Source organism: Varanus komodoensis, unplaced genomic scaffold (assembly GCF_004798865.1).
Source record: "Varanus komodoensis strain SLA01 unplaced genomic scaffold, ASM479886v1 scaffold1, whole genome shotgun sequence".
Taxonomy (NCBI): Eukaryota; Metazoa; Chordata; class Lepidosauria; order Squamata; family Varanidae; genus Varanus; species Varanus komodoensis.
In genome coordinates this window covers 25,100,452-25,123,310 of record NW_025335268.1, presented here as the reverse complement: position 1 = coordinate 25,123,310, position 22,859 = coordinate 25,100,452, and the positions used below count along the sequence as shown (strand labels likewise).

At 41.4% G+C, this 22,859-nt stretch overlaps 1 protein-coding gene across 1 annotated transcript; it reads left to right on the top strand.

Moving 5' to 3' along the window:
- The first annotated feature begins 4,559 nt into the window (after nucleotides 1-4,559).
- EDARADD (EDAR associated death domain) lies at nucleotides 4,560-21,891 on the top strand. The gene is made up of 6 exons (XM_044448875.1): nucleotides 4,560-4,590; nucleotides 9,953-10,014; nucleotides 11,723-11,762; nucleotides 15,346-15,434; nucleotides 19,983-20,028; nucleotides 21,511-21,891. The coding sequence occupies exons 1-6, from the start codon at nucleotides 4,560-4,562 to the stop codon at nucleotides 21,885-21,887; spliced, it is 645 nt and encodes a 214-aa protein (XP_044304810.1). The 3' UTR covers nucleotides 21,888-21,891.
- The last annotated feature ends 968 nt before the right edge of the window (nucleotides 21,892-22,859 follow it).

The window sequence follows — 22,859 nt, the reverse complement described above, 5'->3', positions numbered from 1 at the left end:
GGACAGGTGGTCTATAGATACAGACAAAATGTCATGTGACAGTGCTCTTGGGGCTGTACCATTTCTGATTCTGTGACTCTTAATCTCTAATATGAACAGTTAGCATGCTATAAAAAGTGTGGTACCCTAAGCTTTTCCCCTATGCACAGGGAAGGTTTTGTTTTCTGGGTTGCTTAGTTGATTGGTTTGCATAGAGTAAGGGCAGCAGCTTTTGGTAGTCCCTCAATTATCACCTAGCTATGGGTGTTCTATGAGACTACCCAAACTGTTCCCATCCCAACTGGTTATTATAAGAACGGAATGTTTAATTAGTGCTGGATTGCTTTTTTCCTCCTTGCTTCTTCCTTTTGTGCCATGTATTTTAGGCTGTAAGCCTGATGAAAGGGACTGTCTTAAAAACAAAAAAAAAACAAAAAGCAACTTAGCTTTCAGACAGGATGGGAGTCTTTCTGGCTCAAGAGTGTGGTAAAAATGTTTTAAATCAATGAATAATTGTCCTTTTGAACTTAGTCCACCCATTCTATTGCAAAGTTCTAGGAGGAATTGTATGTTTCCACATAAATTGTTTTTCAGTTTGTTTAGATAGCTAACATGCCACCCAATCCTACACATGTATCACTTGGAAATTAAGGGCACAATCCCATCATGGTGCCTGTAAGCCCCAGAAGGCTTATTGTATTGCAAACAGCAGGAGCAGCAGCAGAAATCATTATCTGCCTCCCAATCCTGCCCTAGATGTTTCACCAGATGGCTTTTTCATCTACCCAGCTTAAGTATTTCTGGGCAAGAAGGAAGGAAGCTGGAGAGGCCTCTAAAGTCTCCTCCCCTCCCCATTCAACAAAATGCACCCATTTCCCCTTTCCTCTCCAAAGTTGCCTTTCCAACCTCAGAGAACAGCCAGTGTGGCTCTTTCCAGACCAGCTGCAGCACTGGTTTGGAGTCTGATTTTTGGTTTCCCCTTGAGGTTGGAGAACTGTCTTTCACTGCAGATCTAGGATTCTGATATACCCTATTCCCCCACCCCCATGCTGTCTACGGGCCACATGCTTGCCTCCTGAGTCCCAGTTTGCTTAATGGGGGTTCTTCTAAGTAAAGAACTGCAGCTTTAACTAGCCTTCTGATTCTGGTCCTGGATTGACTAGATAAAATTCTTGTCTAAGAAAGAAGTACAATATTGAAAGCTAACCAAATTTCCAACCATTAGTGGTAACAAAAGGAACAAGATGTAAGTCACAATTAAGATAGCAAGTGCCATCAGTAAAAAGTTTCCTTGGACATTGACAATTTCAGACAGACTTCTCACAGTTGTACTGTACCTTGTGCATTCATCCTCCCTGCCTTTGACTTGTCCACATTTTGTTGATAGTTGCTCATGGACCATTTCGCCCATCTCAGCTATAGATCTTTCTACTGACCCTGGAATCATCATGGGCCTCTTGGATGTTTCTCTAATGCCCTCCTAACCCAGTCCTTGAGTTCTGACAGATGCCCTTCTCTAGGCAGATTAATTATTGGGGCATATTCCTTCCAACAGTCCTCCAGGAAAGTCCATAGTTTAGGATTATTCATTTTTATAACCCAACCGTGCTTGGTGGTTCTGCACAATTTTATCCTGGAGTTATTTCAACATCTCCTTGGTCTTCATGATTCTATTTAGTTATGCTCTTCAACAAACTCAGAAGCCTTCCAACAACAGGCATATTTGATTTGAGATCATGTAGCACAGGGATTGCTCACAGGGCTCCATGCAACTACTTAAAGTACATGACTTCTGGAAGCAGAGTTGCAACAGAGCTTAGACATGTCTCAACAAAGGGGATGAATATTTATGCAAGCAACAAGTACCAGTTTGTTTTTGTTTACTCAACTTTTGCATTACAATGTTTTTTAGCACCTTCAGAGTTGAAAATCTTGTGTACAAGTGCTAACTGTGTGAGTTCAATCTGATTCTAGAAGGTAACAAAACATAGAAAAATCAAAGAGAGAGAATACTTCTGCCGAGGCATTGTAGACCTCAGTGTTTCCAGATGGAAGACTTCTAGTGCAGCTAATCAAACAGCACTGTGTAACTATTGTCTCTTCCCCTACCTGCTCCAGTTTTTTGTATCAAGTAAAATGATGGAGGGAAGATGAAAAAATACAGGAAGGTTGCAAAGGGAAAATATCATCTGGATGCTTTGCAAAATTCTCATTTTGACACAGGTAACTGCATAATGAAGTCCATATCTGAAAGCATCCTGCCCACTCAGGTTATCAACACTGAGCCGTTTCTCTAAATAAATTGCATGTGGGGACAACATATTTCTGGCTAAATCCTACAGAACAAATTGATTGAGAAAGTTTGTTTTATTGTTCTGTATTTCAACCATTAAGTGAACATTACATGAATCAATGAACAACTTGATGATCCTGAAAGGAACTTAAAGTACAGGAATGATTAAACCCGTATTTCTGTTGGCTACTCTTCAAAAATGTAACATTCATGATATAAATCTGTGGTTTATTCATGCCACTGACTTGATGACCAGGAAGCCCAAAGAACAAAAGCACACACAATGACTCAATTCAGACATACTCAGGGGTTGAGCATGGGGTAAGTGTAGGTTGCTCTTGAACTACAGGTTGTTGAAATGTGGGTTATCATATTGTCTGAACCCAGACACATGGTTTGTTAACTACAAACAACCCATACTTTACAACCCAACAACAAAGCATAATTTCTCATCATGGCTCTTAGTTAATAAAGCATGTTGCATTAGCACAGTTGGGCTCAGACAGCTTGTTTCAACATTTCAGAATGACCCAGTCCTATACCCAATCTCTGAATATGGGTTATCATGTTATACATTCAATTAACGGTTGCTTTGCTTAACTGCACAATAATTACCAAACTGATTCTCAAACACAATAATTTAAATTACAATGCTCCAGAAGCCCTCATGTATAGGTATCTAGGATACCTATAAGTACATTTAAATATGTTCAGTGGCATATAAATTTAGTAAATAGTAATAGCTCAAGATTGCATTCCTATATGCAACCATTTTATCACATATTTTACTGCTTCTCATTATCTGATTAAAAGCTTAGAGCAACTTTCCCCTTCAAATATGTTAGATTCTTGTCATCACCAGTCATCAGTGTCCCTGTTGGGGGATGCTGGGAGTCATAAGCCAGCACATCTGGAAGACATGAGGTTAGAGAAGGCTGCTCTTGGGAATAACTTGGGCATGATTACAGGCAGAGAGGTCCTATAACAAACAATCAAAAGACATCGTGCAGCTGATCCATATTTTCTTGGGTTTTTTCCTGGTAAGAAAAAGTGATGGAAAAATGCAGGAGGGCTGCAACCTCAAGATGAGATTATTATTTTACATTGCATTTGTACCCCACCTTTTTTCCTCCTGTAAGTAACCCAAGGCAGCTTACATGGCTCCTAGCCCTGTGATGAAGGCTAGGCTGAGAGCGAGTTACTGGTTCAAATTCACCTAGTTAGCTTCATGGCTGAGAAGGAACTGGAACCTGGATCTTCCACTTCATTATTCTAATCACTCTATTACACTGGTTCTCATTATTTCAGGTCCAAACCTGGAGGGGGGCAAGGGGGTCAGCTGCTCCCCACTGGGCAATTTAGTTTTTACCTGATTGGTGGCGAGTGCTGCACCCCATTCCCCCTGGATCTGGGCCTGCATTCTATGCACCCCTGTAAATTTCTTTGAATAGGCTAATGTGACTGCACAATAAAAGCCTATCCTTGGGATCTGTCTCTTCAATGCAATTATAAAACCTGATCACGAGTGGATTTGTAAATCCAACTGACAATGGGATCTACATATGGATCTAAAACGCATAAAAAGAATATACATGGGTTTCAAAACATCAACATTTTATCCATTTCAAATTCTTTCTCTGATAATGTGCTTCTGGAAACTGCATTTACTATGGGCCTTCAAGTGCACTCCGAACTGTGCCTATTTATAATCCCACTGAATGCAGTGACTTAATCCCAGGTAAGTGCGTATAGCAGGATTGCAGTCTGAACATTACCTCATCTTTTAGTTAATCCAACTCACCTTCCATCTACTAATATAAACTCTGGAGCAGTATTATCTAGAGAAAAAAGCTGTTCCTTCCTCTGCAGATTCTAAAAGTCAACTTGATAAATTCCGCTGTTTCCTCTGGGGCCAAGGAGAAGTTTTTGTTTTTTAATGAATCAGAGAGAGAGACGGGATTTGGCATGAAGCACTGCTTGGGGGTGGGGAGAATAGATCTCCCCCCGCCCCGCACATGCTTCTTCCCCTGCTCGTCTGGGCTTTACCTGCAGCTTCCGCTCCCTTCGCAGACTCTTCCCCTGCAAAAGGAAGAGCTGGGCTAGGACTTCAATCAATCCCACGCGAGGAAACGTGGGGGAAAAGAAGCGCGGCAGGAGGCGGCTGCAACGGCCACGCGGCTTGAGGGCGCGGGAGGACTTGGCCGGCCGCAGGGAGTGCGGCGACCCCCGGCGCACCCTTTCTTTCCCGCTTGCCTCGGCTCTCCTCCCTCCCCCACTGCGTCCCCCCATGGCTTCTCTCGGAGACCCTCTGCCTGAAGGTACAGTGCACCCGCTTTGTGGCTGCCGCTTCCCCGCGCCCGACTGGCGGGAGAGCGGCGCTCGCGCGTCTTTTGTGACCTGGAGCATGCGGACTCCGGAGGGGCGAGGTGGAGCTGGGCAGAGCAAGGGAGGCGGGACCTGGCGGTGGCCGCAGGGGCCGACGCGCGAACTTGCCGGGTGGACACTGGTCCGCCCACCGCCAGCGCCCTCCGGCGGGGGCCGCTCTTGTCGCGTGTGGAGGAGCAAAGAGGCGGAGGCAGCCATAGCTCCGGCAAGCCCCTCTCTGGGGCTCGAGGTGGCGGTGTGCGCACACGGGGGTGGAAGTTTGTTGTCTTTTTTTTTGGGAAGGGTGGATTGCTGTCGCGTCTTTCCTCGCAAGTCATTCGGAGGTGACGCCGTTTCTTCCAGCCCCCCGCCCCCCGCCCCAGGTGTCTGGCTGGTCAGATGCGCGGCAGAAAACATTTACGCACTTGGGAGTTGAACTTGGAGGGCCTTGGCACCCCCCCGCCCCCCTCGTTTTTGTGTGCATGTGCGCGTTGGATTGAGAACGCTTTTAAAAGGCATTTACTGGAGCTCATCACCCTCAAAGGACTTAATGAATCATTCACTCAAAGGCGAAGTAAATTAAGCCCTGCAGCGTCTTTCTGAAGTGCAGTAAAATTGCTGCGAAAATTTGTCTTATCCTGAAACTTGTGAATTTTCTATATCCTTCAGCAAGAACAAATTTCTATCGAGGTGTAATTTGGCTCATTAAAAGTTTCAGTTATGCTAGACCAAGAAAATGGTTTGTATAGGTCATTCAGGCAAAGGTGACCAACATTTCTACCTCTATCCTTTTTATTTATTTTTTTTTAAGAGCGAAACTGTTTTAATGGAGATCTGACTTGTAAAGTACTTCTGTGTTTTTTATTGTAGGGTCTTAAAACAGGTACCATAGAATCTTAAACAGGTTTACTCTTACTTAAGCGTATATTCAAGAAAGCAAATCCTATTGAAATCAATAATATTTCTCAAATTACATTTGTTTTGTGTATCAGTTAAAAGAAATATACGTGGAAACCTCTGACTGACTTTGTCAAATGCTAAAGTAATTACACATGCATTGTCCTAAAACTTGTGTTCATGATTGTACTAAGGATATTATTTAGCTTAAAATGGACCATGAATGACATTTACAAGGAGATCACATGATGCTACTTTTCCTTATTCACTGCAGGGCAGAAACTAAAGGTTGAAAAACAATACTTCATTCATGTTAGTGCTGTCTAACCGAGAATAAGTGCTTTAATAATGGAACTGGTAAAAAACACCTCTAGTTTTTAAATTTAGTAATTATGATTGGGAGGGAGTAGTTTATTTAATTCTTCATGTCTCTTGCTGATGTCCAAAGCCAAATAAGGTTTACATAATCACCTTTTGAAATAGTAATGGAGGATTAGAATTTGATGCACTCTAATTTTATAGTTTCATATTCAATATTTATTCAGTTATTAGATTTATATCTAACATTTTTCTTATAACAAACTCAAAGTGGGTCACATTTTCCTTCTTATGCTCTCAGTCTTACTCCTTATGTGTATCTGAGGGAAGTCAACATGGTTTTCTAGTGTGTGTGCACTCCCCCTACCCCAGATCTTCAAACAGGAAGGACTATAGCTAGGAAACTATAGCATAGGAGAATTGCATACATTTGCAGGTAGAAGACCCCTGATTCAATCCCTGCCATTTCCAGTTAAAAGGATAAGGTAGCAGTTGATGGGAAAGACAGGTACTCTGTCTGGCCATGATTTTGCAGATATACAATATTGAGCTGAAGAAACACATAGTTTGACCCAGTAAAGGAACCTGTAATGTTACATGGTACAGAATAAATGGTGTTCCGGATAATTAAGGTTGAATCTGTGAAACAGAACAAATAATACAACTCTGCAGAAAAGCTACTGAAACATTTGTCCCAGAGATAATGTTACAAAGGACTACTCTGTTCCTTCCTGTTTGAAGATTTTAGAAAAGCAGCCATGATTCTCGGTGTCCTTTGGTTTTTTAAATCCTTCAAACACCATTGAGTTGGAGCTTCATAAAGCATCAAGGCATAAGATGTTTGGAAAAGGATTGTGAAAGTATCCAGGAATTTTGGCATGGGACCTTGCTGACAAGTTTTCAGCTGCTTTAACTTTAAAAAACAAACAAACAACCTCTTACACATAGGAATCCTTCAAAGAGTTAACACAAATGAACAGACTTATGAAATCACAATATACAGCAAATACCCATTTACCTGATTCTAGATATCTGAGAATAAGAACTCTCAAACTCAGTGAGACTTACATTCAATTCATATGCATAGGGTTTGGTCTGTTCATTTGTCAAGGCAAGTGCTGGCTCTTCTATATTTTCTTTGGCAGTCAAGCCAGGTCTTGGAGTTAGTTTAACCAATAAGCAGGGTACATAGTGCAGTCATCACAGAAAAATATCACTTCAGGTAAGGATGTAAGGGAACCACCTGTTTAAGAGTATTTCCATACTTAAATCTGCCTAAGCCTGCAGTGTTAGTACATGCAGAGAGAAAGCTAGAAATCTATTTTTCTCTGTGACATTTATTTATTATTACTCCATCCTTTCGCCAAAGAGCTTTGGGTAGTACACATGATGCCTTGTTGTAGCATGATAACCCTATGAAGAAATGTTACATCTTGACTGTTTAGCGTTACAAAAAGGCAAGTATGGCAAGATATAATGGAAGAATACACAATTATCTACATATACAGAAAGAGGATATGAAGACATTTTTCTTCCTTTTTCATAACACTAGAGCCTTGTGTTCTCCCATGAAGCTGATTGGTGAGGGATTCAGGAAAGAGATGAGGAAGTACTTCCTTACATAGTGCATTATTAACAATGGGATTTACTTCCACAGGATGGAGTGATGGCAACCAATTTAGATGGCTGTAAAAGGGAATTGGACAAATTCATGGAGGATAAGTCTATTAATGATTTCTAGTCCTGATGACTATATGCTATGTCTAGTATCAGAAGCAGTATGCTTATGTGGACCAGTTGCTTGTGGGAAGGTGCAATTTCACTCCTGTCCTGCTTGAGGGTTACTCACAGGCAGCTTGTGTCAAGAGAATGCTGAATTAGATGGACTCTTGGTCTGATCCAGCATGGCTTTTCCTCTGGTCTTAGTTGTGGTAACATTAAAAATGAAGGATACCTCGCCTTATCAATCCTGCCTTATCAGTCAGGAGATTTGACATAGACTAGCTCCTAAACAAGTAGACTTCCATTTTTACAAACTGTATGTGCATCCTGCAGTATTGCAAGATGTCAGCATTCCCATACAAGAATCAAGGGCTGCTATACAGGAATGAGATATTTTGTATGCAAACCTATGAAGATTAAGAATGGCACAGTGCAGCATTAACTTTAGCAAAACAATGGTAGTATCTGATGTGGCCACTAAATTTCAAACAAGAACATCTCTGGAAAATGTGCTGAATGGCTCGAAGTGGGAGGCTTGGCTGGGGGAGAGGCCATACTTCAGTCACAGAGCACCTGCTTGGCATGCAGAAGGTCCCAGGTTTAATCTCTGGCATCTCCAGGAAAAGCTTCTTCATGAAACCATGGAGCATTATTGCAAGTCATTGTCGATCATACCGGGTTACATGACCCATTGTCTGATTTAGGCAGCTATGTGTTGCTGTTGCTCCAACCAAAGGCAGATAAGTGTGCAAAGAAACATTTTGAAATACAAATTGGTTCTAAACCCATAGGAAAATCTTGAACTGTACCGTGTGGAAGAGGATATTCTGATTTAGCTTGTAACATCTAGAATGGTGAGCTGCTTTTTCTCCAATTCTATCTGCCACTGCTATAACTACAGTATATGATTTATCTGCTGGAAAAGCAAAAAGGGCCATTGCTAAATACAAATGTATAGGTCAAAAGAGTGTAAGAAGCACAAATGTTAACATCTGGTTAATGAAAAGAACAATGAGATCTCAGCTGGAAATAAAATCAGAGATGAGCATGTGGCATCCCCATGATTTGAATATTTCCAGATTTGTTTAATTGAAGGATAAGTATTAATAGAATTACTGTTAGTTATTGACTTGTTATTGTTAATTACAAAAAGTATTAACAGAATTGAAAGGATATATGACCGTGAAAACAATTTCACAAATAAAAACAATCTTGTAAATGTTGGGCCAATGTAAGGTTAAAACATATATGAATGTAGAAATGACAACAATATTTAGGAAGGAAGAATTAAGGGTCAATGGTAGCATATATGGAAAAAGGACATCAGTATTCAATATATATTAATATTTAAGGAAATTGTTTAAAATATTTTACATATTTCATAAAGCACACCAACTAAGTGGAGTAAAACCAACAGAATCTAGTGTTGCGTGATGGAATGATGAATACAGAAGTGTTATACTTTCATGGAAGTGTTGCAGAAAAACAAAGTGTTACTGGAAAACAATAAGTAAAGTGATTAATTTTAACTGGAAAAAGATAAGTAAAGTGATAAATTTTACTTTAATCACTTTAAGCAAGCTGAATTTATGAAGCATTGAGTGATTTAAAACAATTCATTTTCTAAATTTTGCCAATATGCAGGGTGGTACATAAGGCATTCATGGGTCATACAGCACATATTTTGCCTACAGAAGATCCCAGATTCAGTCCTCAGAATCACCAGCTAGGGCTAGGAATGAATCCTGTTTGAAATTGTGCCTGTCATGTTGACAGTACTGGGCTAGATGGGGACCAGTGGTCTGAAAACAGTATAAGGCAGTGCCCTGTGTTCCTATATGGTGAATTCTAGAATCTATTTCAATATATTTCATATCTAAAAGTAAAGATAATGATTTGCTCTCCCATGAGATACAGCATGGAAATTCAAGTTTGACAGAATGTTAGAACTTTTAAGGAAAGACATGGGAAACGTACCCAATTTCTCAGTTTGGATATTATGGGAAATCGTGTTTCAAGAAACTAGGAAATATTTGCAAAAGTTGAGCATGTAAGAGGAAGAGAGAACAGGAGCAATTTGGAGGGAATAAATGCACAAGCACATGGTTTGTTCCTGGTCTGCAGAATACTGGTTTATTAGACTAGAATTGTTATGTCCAAACTATTCCTGAATCAGTCTTGGCCAAATCATTTGTGGCTGTCACTAAACTTTGTGAAAAATGCCAGTGAGATTTTTACTATTACTAAAGATCATCCTGTAAGACATATTTGTGTATTATGGATTTCCATTTATATAGTTATACTATGTATTTTTCACCCATTAAAGTGAACATGAGATATTGAAAAACATAAATAGAAATCCTTCTTTATTTTTTCCAGCAGATCAGGCAACTAAAGAGCCAGTAGAAGATATTGATCCTAGCACTTTATCTTCAGAAGAAGTATGTAGCTTCCTGTATTTATTGTAATGTAAATATAATAGTTAATTTGGTTATTAGAAATGCAAGCAACCATTTCATAGTTCTTAATACTCATAGAACAGGAATATAACTCACTGGTGGTTATTGACAGAAATGAGATATGCAGCTAGCTGATATTTTACTCGGTGGGCTCCACAAATGTTTATTTATATTGGGGCAGCTTGTGTTGTTCCAGATATCTTCAAATATAATTCCCATCATCCCTCACTGCTGGCTGTGCTGGTCAGGGTTGATGGGCATTACTGGCCACAAGTTGGCCACCCTGATTTAAAGAACTATATGACAGTTGTGTCACTTTAAACTTGGGATAGATGACCATGCAAATAATCTTTCTGTTGGGACCCACGGAATCTGTATGTATGTAGATATGTAACAAAGGACTCTGATGGGATGTTAATGTAATTTTACAATTTAGTAGTAAATTTGTACATGTATATATGAGCAGAATCTGTGTAAAAGTAGTATGGTGTCTCCATACACGGTTTCATGTGGTCATCAAAGTCCTTTTAATATGACCATTGGACATGTGGAGAAGTTGTAAAGACAGCAGGTGGCACGGGGTGTTGCAGTAGAAGCAGTGGGGAGTAGCTGCAGAAGAGGCAAGATGGAGCATGAGAACCAATGGTAAAGGAGTCGGACATGAACATATCTTGGGCAACTGGTGTTAGGCAAGTGGAGAAGTTGATTTTTTCCACATTTGCTGCACTGACTTGTAGAGAGAAAATAAAAATTGCCTTAAAGCAAGAGAGTCACTAATGGTGATTTGCAGCTACCGTACAATGCTCAGCCCAGAAAAATACATCTTTGGGAAATCTTCTAAGGGTTTAATTGTTATCATCATTCCTTTTCCCAAAATATTATTTCCTGATACTAGTCTCCTACAAAGGAATTTCGTAAAGTACAAGCTATTTTATGCTACCCACTGTTGCCATCTCTTCCAACATTTATAACTGTTCTTTGCAAGTTCCTCTACCACAGAACAATCTCCCTTTCATTTTCCATGCAGATGACTTCTTTAGTATTTCCCCATGGCAAAGAATGTTTTTTTTAAAATACTTAACCTCAGATGTGTGGTGTAAACCTTGGATCTGTGTTGCATATCATTTGGTGAAACATAGTTGCACAAACCATATACCAGACTATCTCAGGGCATGGCCAGAACTTCTGAAAAAAACAAGAGCTGCCACCGAAACCAACAGCTAGCCACATGTTGAATTATCTTCCTCTGTCTGTAATGCACACACAGTACCCAGAATCCTAACCTTCATTACACCTTGTGTATCATCTTCCTATAAAATGTGGAAGAGAGCAGGGAAATGTATGTCATAATGATGTCAGGATATAGGGCATGTTGTGTTACAAATTACGGAGGGGAAAAGAGTTTGTTTGACATGGGAGCAATCCATGACTCCTGTGATGTCAGATTCTGTTGTGAGACCTTAAATGACTTGATCAATTTCCACTAATTTTTCTTTCCTGTCTCAAGAGGTTAGGATTGTTGGGGATATGACTGGTGGGCTATGTTTAACACAGAAGAATGAACTAAAGATACTTCACAAGCCTGTAAATATTTGGTTTGCCAAAATACATCTGTTATAATTGAAGAAAACATTGTCCCCTCCCTCCCCCCCCCGCCCTTGTTTGTTTGTTTTGGCTTTCTTTGAGACAGACAGAAAAATACCCTGTTCAAGATACAGCTCTACCAAAAGGTAAGTGCAAAATTCCAGTAGCTATTTATTTGTAACTTTTAACAATAAAAAAGCTTAAAATGTAATATAAGCATGAATGGTACTTTACACACTGAAAGTATACATAGGATTTATCTGCAATCTAATATAGCTCAGTAGTAAAGGGGCCACATGTGTACTAGAGTTATTCTGCTTATTTTATTTCATTGTCACTCCAGTCAAGAATTGACTCCTTAAGGGTAGGAAGATCCCAAAGAGCAGGGATGGGTAATGTGTGCCCCCCCCCCCCCAATTATTGGATTCCATCTCTCATCATCCATAGCCAGCATGGCCAGGGGTGAGGAATGCTGGGTGTTAAACTCCAATAACATATAAAGGACTAGACCCCTACACAAGATCAAGAGCAGAACTCAGTGCAAAGTGAGACAAAGGAGGTGGGAGTTTTGAGTGACCAAGCAGAGGCTCAGGCCTTTGAAGTGCCCTGAAGGTTGCTGCCCACAGGTTCCCAGCCCAACCGGGAGAGCAGGAATGTTTGGGAAGGGATGGGAGAGGAGTCAAGGAAGAGGAAGAGCGGTTGCCTTGCCCAGTCCATGATGCCATGCTGAGGAGTTGGGAGAGAGCAGCCCAGTTGGAGAGCTTGCGCTGCTCTCACTGGCAGGCCTTTCAACAGTGGCAGCCACCCTGAGGGTAGAGCCCCAGAGTTATGGAAAGGAACAGGTTCTGGAGAGAAGTCCTTAGGTTAGGTTCAACTACCATTGCTGACATGCTCAGAGGTGTAGCTTCCAGCTTATTATTCCCATTACTACTACATTTTTATACTGATCCAAAGCCAATTGGGTTCTCTGGGTGGTATACAAATTTAGTTACAAAATACACAATAAAACACTCTAAAATAAAAAATAAATAGTATAGCAGTATAAAAGCAACACTAAATAACAACAATAGGCCCAAAGTAACCCTTGTAGAAAACCTGACACCTGAAGCAACACCAAACAGGTATCAAATGGATGATGCCCTTAAGCAGCTGCCCAAGGGCCCTGCCCTGGGCGCTGACTGGCTATGAAGGCATGGCTAGTGCAGGCCCCTCCTTGACTGTGCCTCTGCTTTGCAGAGGCCGCAACTACTGCCCTTTCTTCCTCCCCCTCGTGCCAGTGCTCTCACCACTTGATGCTGGGGGAGGGGGGCATGGTGGCAGACAGTGGGAGCAGCAGAAGGTGTGCCACTCTGTGGGGGAGGCAGCAGTAAAGGTAACAGCAAGCAGGTCTAGGTGTTGGACTGTTCTGTGTGCCAGCTGGCTATGAAGATGTGACTGGCAAAGGCCCCATCTGATCTCCGCCTTTGCTTTGCAGGTGCAGTGACCACTCCCCTTTCTTCCTCTTCTGGGGCCAGTGTTCTCACTACTCAATGTTGGGGCCCTCACACTGACTGGCTACTAAAAGGCTTTTAGAATTACTGTGTCTTGTAGTTGCAAAGTGCCAGTAAAGGTCTGCTTGCAAAGAGACTGTCTCGTGTTTTGTCATTGAAGGAGCCATGTTTGGGTTTATCCACTTCTGGATACCTTTAGCCTAATCCAGTCAGTTATATTGCTAGATCACAGAGACGGGGCTGCTTTGGTGGTGGGCCAGACCTATGAAATTCCGTCCACAGAGAGGTACACATGACCCCAACAATTTTGGGTTTGGAAGAACTTTGAAAACCTTTATCTTTCAGCCTGTGGTGGTTCTCAAATTGGATTCACTGCTGCCTATCAGTTATAGAATTGCTTGGGAATCTTAGCTGATGTCATATATATATATATATATATATATATATATATATATATATATCATTTGTCCTGAAAAGTGGTTAAAATGTTGTGTTAACAAAAATTAACCTTTTAAAAGAATCCTGTTACTCCTTAGTAAATATTTTTAGTATTTTATTCTAGGAATTGCTTTTGGGTTAACATTAAACAAGACAGGATGTTAATTTTGTGAAGACAAATAATAGCCATGGTTTTCTAATAAAAATGGCAGACTGGTGAGGAGCAAACAGGGTCATGACTTTAGCAGGCCCATGTGATTTCCCTCCTGTTGGTCTCCCAATAAAAAAATTCCCCATGCTGCTTTTTGCATAAAGAGGGAAGACAAGAATTAAACTAGAGAAGGCAATCTCTGGTCCATGGCCGTCATCTGGTCCATGGAGGGTCAGCATTCTCTGTGGTTCTGCCACATGCCCTCCCCAACCCCCAGTTCCCCTTTCCTGAATGGCCCATGCCCTGACTGGGATGCAAACAGCACAGAAAATAAGGAGTCGACTTACCTGGGACTTGCAGGAGCCCGTTCCTGCAAGCCCTGCTGAGTCACTGTCTCCGTGCAGAGAGAGGTGCCTCTGTCTGCATAGATAGATACAGATACAGATATATTTGAAAAATGACTGGGATGGAGTAGATAATGTCAGGGGAGGGGAGGGCTGGGGCTTTAGAGTGGGCCCCCACCCCTTTGACATTATTGAGCCTGTCAGCTTGGATTTGTGGGGAAGGTAATCCAGCTCCAGGAACAAAAGTGGATGATTGCCATTCCTTCCCAATGAAAACAGCTTTGTGCAATAGATTTCATCATTCCACAGCCTTATCTGCTGAAAAGCCATCCAGGTTGTATACAATAATTTTTAAAAATAGCCCTTTCCAACAATAAAAAACAGGAGCATTATAAGAGATGAAAGCATGAAAGAAAGGTGAACTTGAAAAGATGCATCTTTACAGTCTTTCTAAAGCCAAGACAGTAGGGTCCAACTGTAGCTCTGGAGGGGGCACATTCCATATTTGGGGACATATTGAAGTTGAACAGCAGTGGCAGGAATTGGGTATAAGCTAACTGAATTCCTTCCCCTTGCAAACTCCTCTGTAAACTAGAATAAATTGGTGGATTCCATTTTCTGTTCTTGCTTTCTCCTATGATTATCTGTCCCTTCCTGCTTGGAGACACCCTAGCAATAGAACTGAAGGAGCCTGCAATGGAAGGGAAAATCATTTGTGAATGTCCATTGGGCTCTGAGTTGGTAGATGTAACATCTGTGTACAGGAGAAGAAAAACACCTTGGTCTGCTCTTGTAACTTTGAAGAATAACTGGATATGCAGGAATGAATGGAGGAAGCTTTTTATGGCCTTGGGATAAACATAACTCGTAACTTTATCAGATCACATGGAAGTGGGGGCATTTCAAAATATGATGCCTTTAAATGCAGCATGAGCAAGACTCTGTTTTGCAGTCAAGTGCTGCTATGGCTGATGTCTGGTGACAAGGCTACTGCAGTGTTTTGTTTCAGGGAAGGGGTAATGGAGTCTCCTCTCATTATGTGCACATGCAGGGCTTTTCATGCAGTCTGGGAGCCAGTGGCAGCTGATGTTGTCCTCAGGTTAGTCCCTTCTGCAATCTCTGGTACATAGAGCTCTAGTTCTGCTGAATGTTACGTGTGGAGCTGCATGGATTGCGTGCAGCTTTCCTTCTGCTGATGCCTAGCTCAAATGATTGTTCCTAAGTTTGCACAATTTTAGAAAGCAAATGTTTTGATTAAGAGGATTGAATGTGCTTAATGTTTCAGATTCTAATGTTTGTCTTTTAGATGAGGAGTACCAAACAGAAAAGGTGACGTTGGAAATAGCAACCATTAACATCAGAAGTCTAACCTCAGATTCGGGCCTGATACAACAGGTAAACAAAAGACTGCCAACTTATCATGGTAGACGACTCTTGATACATGAAGCATAAGACTTCTTAAGTAGTGGCATCTTACTGCTACTTCCAGGAGAAGTGTTATTTCAGACTGATCTGCGAAACTAGGAAGGAGATGAGGCACTGCTATCAAAGAGTCCATAACCCTGGTTACCAACCACAATTCTGAAGGTGGGCCCAATCAGAGAAGGCTTCCACTTAAGAGCCTTGCAGGTGGGCAAGTTAATATGAGAACATTTGGTCCTGGAGGAAACCTGATCCCACACTTGTTCAAAGTTTTCTGTAGTTCCAAATCAGTCAGTGAGACTGAAAAAGAACTAGCAGCCAGTGAAGCTGCACCATTAGAGCCCTCTGCTGTTGCTAATACCTCAGCCACTCGCACTCCCTTTTCCCTTTAGAGGCTGCTGCAGATTACTGTGTGCACTTGCTGCTCTGCTGTGTGCATCTGAGCTGCTATTCCACAAGGCCAGCATGGTCGTGGATGCTTGCCAGCAGTGCACACCATTGTCACGTAGTGTCTGGCGTCTGTCAACAGAGAGCTTAGCTGCAAATGTGTGAGAGTGCTTCCTCTATGGTTGGGGAAGATGCTGCTTCCTGCTGTTTTGGGGAAAGAGTATCAGAGCAACACAGTTCAGCTCAAGCTTGGTATTCTGTATATTAAGGGGAGATATGGAAGACATTTGCAGTAGCCATATTTTTAGAGCAACCGTCCCCAACCTGGTATTTTCTGGGTATGTTGAATGCAACATTGTCATGATGCTCTGGAGAAAATGGGAGTTGTGGAAGGTTGCTTTCAAACATGGTTGCATTTTTCCTTGCTTACTTGTTTGGCGTGCACTTTCTTAGTACCTCCAACTGAATGAAGTGGTATTGAGGATGGATGTCTGGCGGCTTGAGACAAGGCATGTGTTAGGATTGTAGGGAAAAGAAGGGTTTATAATATGCTTAAGTTCTTAGGAAGCAATTTATTTAGTGTTCCCTTTTTGGGCAAAGTGCTCCTCCCCATCATTCCCCTTGTGACTTCTAAGTGTGCATGTCTTTAGGGAGGAGCCATAACTAAATGCCAGAGAGCCTGCCTTGTATGTGCAAGGTCCCAGGTAGAGCTGAAAAATCTCCTGCCTGAAACCCTGGGGAGCCACTGGCATTCAGTGATTGGTTTTGCATGTTACAACAAGCAGTTGTGGTTTATCACCATAGTGGGCTTGTTGTGATAAACCATGACTGGCTCTGGATAAAACAACAGCCTGTTTCAGAAACTACAACTACAAAGGATGGTTCGTTGTATGGTTTCGGCTTGCTACAATTGTTACTGTGATATCCAGACCTGGGAGCTCCATTGTTCCATTCATGGTGAAAAAGCACCATAGAGTCTCGTGGAAAGACTAGCAACAGAGGGGTCACTCTAGGCATCTGGTTTCTACTATCCATGGCATCTTAACAGCACACACATCATGGCTTGCTTTGCTCCTATTGGCTGAGTAATGTACTTATTCCTTTTTTGAAACAGTGAAAAATAGGTAAATGCATGGCAGGAGAAGTGTTCTTTAATGTAAAAAGATATTGAGAGGCTAGATTAGCCAGGAAGCATTAAAGGGATGGAGGTGCTATTAAGAGGGCAAAGAGGGAGAACCTGCCCCAAGATCTCAGTAGACCAATCAGGAATAGGCAGTTGAAATATTTATTTATTTATTTATTTATTTATTTATTTATTTATTAAAACATTTCTATGCCTCCCCATTCGCCGAAGCCTCGGGGCGGCTCACAACATAAAGTTAAAATACAAAAAATAACAATATAAAATAAGTAACAATATAAAATAAGTAACAATATAAAATAAGTCGCCCTGGCCAGATAAAATAAGCAAATACTATTAACAATTAAAATGACGCTTAAATAAAAAGGTCTTTGCCTGGCGCCGAAAAACAAATAGCGACAGCGCCAGGCGGACCTCTCTGGGGAGCGCATTCCATAGATTGGGCGCCACCACAGAGAAAGCTCTCCTCCGAGTACCTACCCTCCTAATTTCTTTCACGGAGGGTTCCCGGAGAAGGGCCTCTCCCGCAAATCTCAAGGGGCGGGCGGGCATATATGGATGTAAGCACTTCTTCAGGTAACCAGGACCCAAGCCATTTAGGGAACAATAGATAGGGAACAATATAGTAATGGAAGGAGTTTTGCTCAAATGACTGCTGGGATGTGTGGTGAATAAGGTAACAGAGCAGAGGGGCAGAAAATTATGAAACCAGTGAAACTTTCTATTCATCTGTCAGGAAAAATGGGGCAAGTTATCAGACAAGGCAACCTCCCATCCTTGCTTGTCATGATGTGCAGTCTCACCCAACGTCAGCAGTTTCGGGCTAGATGGACCAAGGGTCTAACGCCATATAAGGCAGCCTCCTATTTCCTTACAAGGTGTATCGCCAGTGTAGCTTAAAAGCCAGTAGCATGTCTTGAGTTCTTTCTAGTGTGGTACCACTTTGGACAAATCCTGTAGCCACTCAGCTGGTAGAACACAAGAACAGGATTTCATCCTCAATGAAATTTCTTGGTCAGGCATTGTACCATATTTAAGCTGGAATTGTGCTTGCAATAAATTTTAACATGTTTTTCTATACAAATCTTTCATTGTATATAGATTTCCAGAAGCCATGTTTTACCTTTAGGGTATACTGGTTTTTCTCATCTTCCATCAATTTGTAGTTTTGTCTGGTCTTGCAATTTATTAACAGGCAATAAAATCCTAGTTAAATGGCAATATTTTATAGCTAGTACTTGTACAGTATTTATAATGCATCAGATAGTGTGCATTAAAACGGACATAACCTTAAGGCAGTAGTTTTTACCCTTTCATTCTATTTTATATAGTGTTTTTGCCAAAAGGTTAAGGAAAGTTTGTACAGTCATCAAAGGAGGATTAAACCACAGAGAAAAAACTGAAACTTTAGTTTTGTTTTATGATTTCTTGTGAAGTTCTTTGAAAGATGGGACTAAGTTCATATGATGACTCAAGTGACACTTTACAGATCATTGCATTGTCTGTTTTGTCTGTTTTAAAGCATGATGCCAACTTGCAGAACAGGTGCTACAAATGATACATGCAAAGGGATTTGTTTGACCTCAACTCCTATTACACCTACCCAGCTGTTGTGTTATGTGAACCAGTTCTAGGGTTTATTTGTAGGTTAAACTACCCACAGTGAATCCATGCCTTATTTTTAGGTTAACTGTGGATTATTTAATCCACTAATAACCCACAGTGTGCAGGTTCAGACATCATGGCGCAGTTAACCAATTGAGCTGATCCCAGGTTGCATATACATTGCAGTAAACTGTGCATGAGTAATCCATGATCTGCCACCATTATTTACACCAAAACCCACTGTATTCTTTGCACTGCATTTTATTCCTTCCTCTCTCTCTGCTTCCCCTTTAAACTAGGCCTAGCATTTCTGTATTGCACTGGAGAACTAGAGAGACTTCAATATTTGTAGCAGTTAATTTCGCTTTCACCACAACATGTCCCAACCTCAAATATGGATATCAGCTCAGCAACTCTTCTGAGGATTGGAATGAGAAGGCCCCAGCTGAATAACATTTGGTGTCTTTAAACTCCTGACTTAAAAAAAGTAATTAATGTAATGCTGAGAAAGAGAAGCCACCAGATGGAAATATACCAACTCTTTCTGTTTAGTATGTAACATTTAAGTTTTAGATAAGTGTCAGAGTTAAGGATAATTTCCTGACATTAGTCAGTATTGTAGAAGTGTGGAGGATATGGCAAAGAGCACAGAATATAAATAGTTTCATTTAAGATAAAGGTGTGGGCCGTTAACCTTCCTTCCCTCCCGCCTTCTGATTCTGATCATCCCCAAAAGACAGATTAGACATTGTGTGGATAATTGTCATGGCTGTACCACACATATTATCTATGTAGATTATTTGGAATTGATTTATTAACGCAGCTAAGTGTAGGCGGGTAAAAATGTCTGGTTGCAACATATTATATAACTGCATAGTTTAACTGTATTTGCATGCACTGCATATGATCTTCTCTAGAGTGTTCTGTGATATTCTCGGGTGAATGACACGACACAAAAGCCAGCTGTAGTATACTGAAAATATCTAAAGGGAAAACCCCTTCTGCTTTTATCTTTAAAGCTACAATAAAAAGGTGGGGAGGGGAAGGGCTTAATCTGGGCTTCTAGCTTTTTGGGAATAGCATGAGCAGCCGCGGGTGGTTTTTCAACCTAACCACATCCAGTTCTTCTTGGCCTTGGGAATAAGGTGCCTCCTTTTTGTGCTAGAATTACTTCTGAGAAACAGATCTTTTTAAGCCAGCCTTTTTCAAGCGCTTCAGATGGATTGGGGAAGACTGATTTAAAACACTGAATATAATGGTTCACCCCTCCTATTTTCTTTATGGTGAAATATCAGCCAGTTATTTCTTTTTCTAGGTTCAGGTTCCATTGATAAAACTTCCTGTCGTTCTTTGAACATGACTTTAATGCAAGATTATTTTGTTTGTAGCCAGAAGATGATGACAGCCAGAGTAGTTCTGGTGAATCACCTACAGGTAATGCAGCACCTGCACTTGAATGCATCCTTTACTCTCAACACAAAGTTTGGAATTGTGAGTCTGCAAACAAATTGCCTTTATTGCATTAACTGACAAAATTTTATCTCAATACATCTGTGCTCTAAAAGCAAAGTTCCTTAGCTTAGACTTCCGCAGACATGTTTGGTAGTTGCCGGGTGAGTGATCCTGTAAAACGGACACACAAAAAATGAACTTCAGTCTCATCTGCATAACAAACTTGGGTGTATATGGGGGTGGGTGATTAGGAATCCAGGGTCATGATCCTCTCATTGTTCCTCTCATGGTGTTAACTGATATGGCCGTAACAGGATCCTCAGCAGCATGTTGTCACAGGATCACTTCACAAAGTTATCCTGAGATGATCCAGCATTGCAGTGGAATTAGCCTTCTGTTTTATTCAGATAGCTATAGCTCTGGGGTAGAGCAAGAGCACATGATTTGCATGCATAAAGGAGTCCTGGCTCTGTGGTAGAACAGTTGTTTTGCGCGCAGAAAATCTCAGGTTCATTCCCTGGCAACTCCCTCCTGAAAAAGGCTCCTTTCTGAACCCCTGGAGAATTGCTGCCAGTCAGGGTTGGCAGTACTAGGCTAGACAAAGCAAAGGTCCTACTCAGCATGAGGCAGCTTCCTCTGTTCCTCTGTTCCTAATACCAAGGGTTCCATCCCTGACATTTATAGTTCAAAGAATTCCACATAGGCACTTTAGGAAAGTCCCTTTTCCAAGATCTGGGGAGGCCTCTGCCAGTGAGCCTGGACAATAGGAGACAAGATGGACTACCAGTCTTGATAAACCATGTTTTCATATGCTTTCAGATATTTGGAGGGAGTGGTCAATGCTTAGGAGCTGGAAGAATTTTTCTGCCTCAGCACACACAGGATTGTGCTTTAAGACAGTTTTCTAGTTCTGATGACATGGGAAACTGTAGCTTAAGAAACCAAGCTTTGCTGAACTGGGACATGCATGGGAGGAAAGGAAGGATAAGAAGAGTCTGCATGGGTACACAGTCAGTCACTGGGTGTTTCAGATGAGCCTGCCTTATTTAGGATACAATCCTATACATGTTGAGACAGAAAAAAAATCCTACAATTCCCAGCATTCCCCAGCCACCATGGCTGGCTGGGAAATGCTGGGAGTTAAAGGAATTTTTTGTAAATAAGCATATGATTGTATCCTTACAGAATTTTACAGGATGTTGTCTTCAGTCTGTAACCTTCTTCTATTTTCCTGCTGCTGCTTCCATACATTTTCTCAGAAAAGTTGTTAAGGAAGAAATGATGGAACAGCTGCACAATGCCATGTAATAGGTACTGCTGAGGAGCTCTCTGTTGGGAAGCCTGCAGCTCCAGTCTGATAAGCTGTTGTGTACTGGGTCTGACTCATTATGTCTGAACCAGGCTATTGAGTTTTATGTTTTAGAAAGCAAAGGAATAATTTCCTATTTATAATTGCAATTCTAGCTCTGAAGAAGTCGCATACCGAAAATGGCACCTGCTCTTTATGTATGTCTCGCTCACCAACCATCAGTGACTTGCTCAATGATGAGGACTTGTTGTATATGATGAGGATAAAGTTGGATCCATCTCACCCTACAGTGAAAAACTGGAGAAACTTTGCAAGCAAATGGGGAATGACCTATGATGAATTATGCTTCCTGGAACAGAAACAGCAGAGTCCCACCTTGGAGTTTTTGTTACGGAATAGCGACAGAACTGTGGAGCAGCTAATCGATCTTTGTAAATTATATCAAAGAGTTGATATTGAGAAGATGCTGCTGAAGTGGGTGGAGAAAGAATGGCCAAAGAGAGGGCATGGAACCTTTCAGAATGACTTTTAAATAAGAGAAACCCTGTGTGATGGAAAATTGAGAAAGTAGCAGGGCTTGGTTTATTTTGCCAGTAGTGTGTGTGGAGCTTATCTTTGCTAGGGAAACAGAAGTTCATTTTACCATATAAAATGTTTAATATATCTGTGTATAGCTTTTATAATGACAAGGGTGATCTTTAAATATGAAACAGGTCTATGTCGTTTGCAGATACCTTCAGTCTTTTGTATGTTGCTCATTGATTTTCTTTTTTCCAGGCAGCAGGAGAAGATTAGAAACTCAGAGAAAGTTGTAAGGCTGATGATGCAAACAATTACATCTGTTTGACAAAGATTGTGTTTTGAGTTCCTGCAATGTTTCCATTGTGACAGGAATTAGAGGGAATAGGAATTTGTGCTCCTCTTTAAAGAAGAGTCCATGCCTTTACTGAAAAATTGTTAGCCCTTCCCAGATTGCCTTAATTCACCACCAAGAGAAGAAGGCAGACAAGACCAGAACTGAGATGACCATATGACTTCACCAAACCTGCCCATTCAGGTGGTGGGGGATATCTTTATACCTAAAGCTTTTAGATGAATAGCACAGAAATAAGCCATGCACTTCTAAATGTTCCAGTGTAGGAGAACCTGGGGAGCAGTCTTTGTTAAAGAAGTACCCATTTGGTTGGCTGTGTTGAGCATCTGCCTAAGTTCATAGTGCCAGCCTCCAGAGTCCCTTGATTCTGCAACTGGACCTTTTTGCTTGCCCACCCATCTTCTCGGAATGAGCCGCAGGAGTGAGAAGGAGCAGCCACAGCCTCTGCTGACCTCTCCTTGTTGCCCTGCTGCAGATTGGGCCCGGAGCAAGGGCATGGGCATGGGCAGAGACAACAGTGATGCGAAAAAGGGAGGATGGCCCTGAAGAAGTCTTGGCCAAAGTTCCCTCTTCCTTCTCCCTCCAAAAACCTGGAGCAGGTACTTGGGAGTACCTGATACTCTTTGCCCT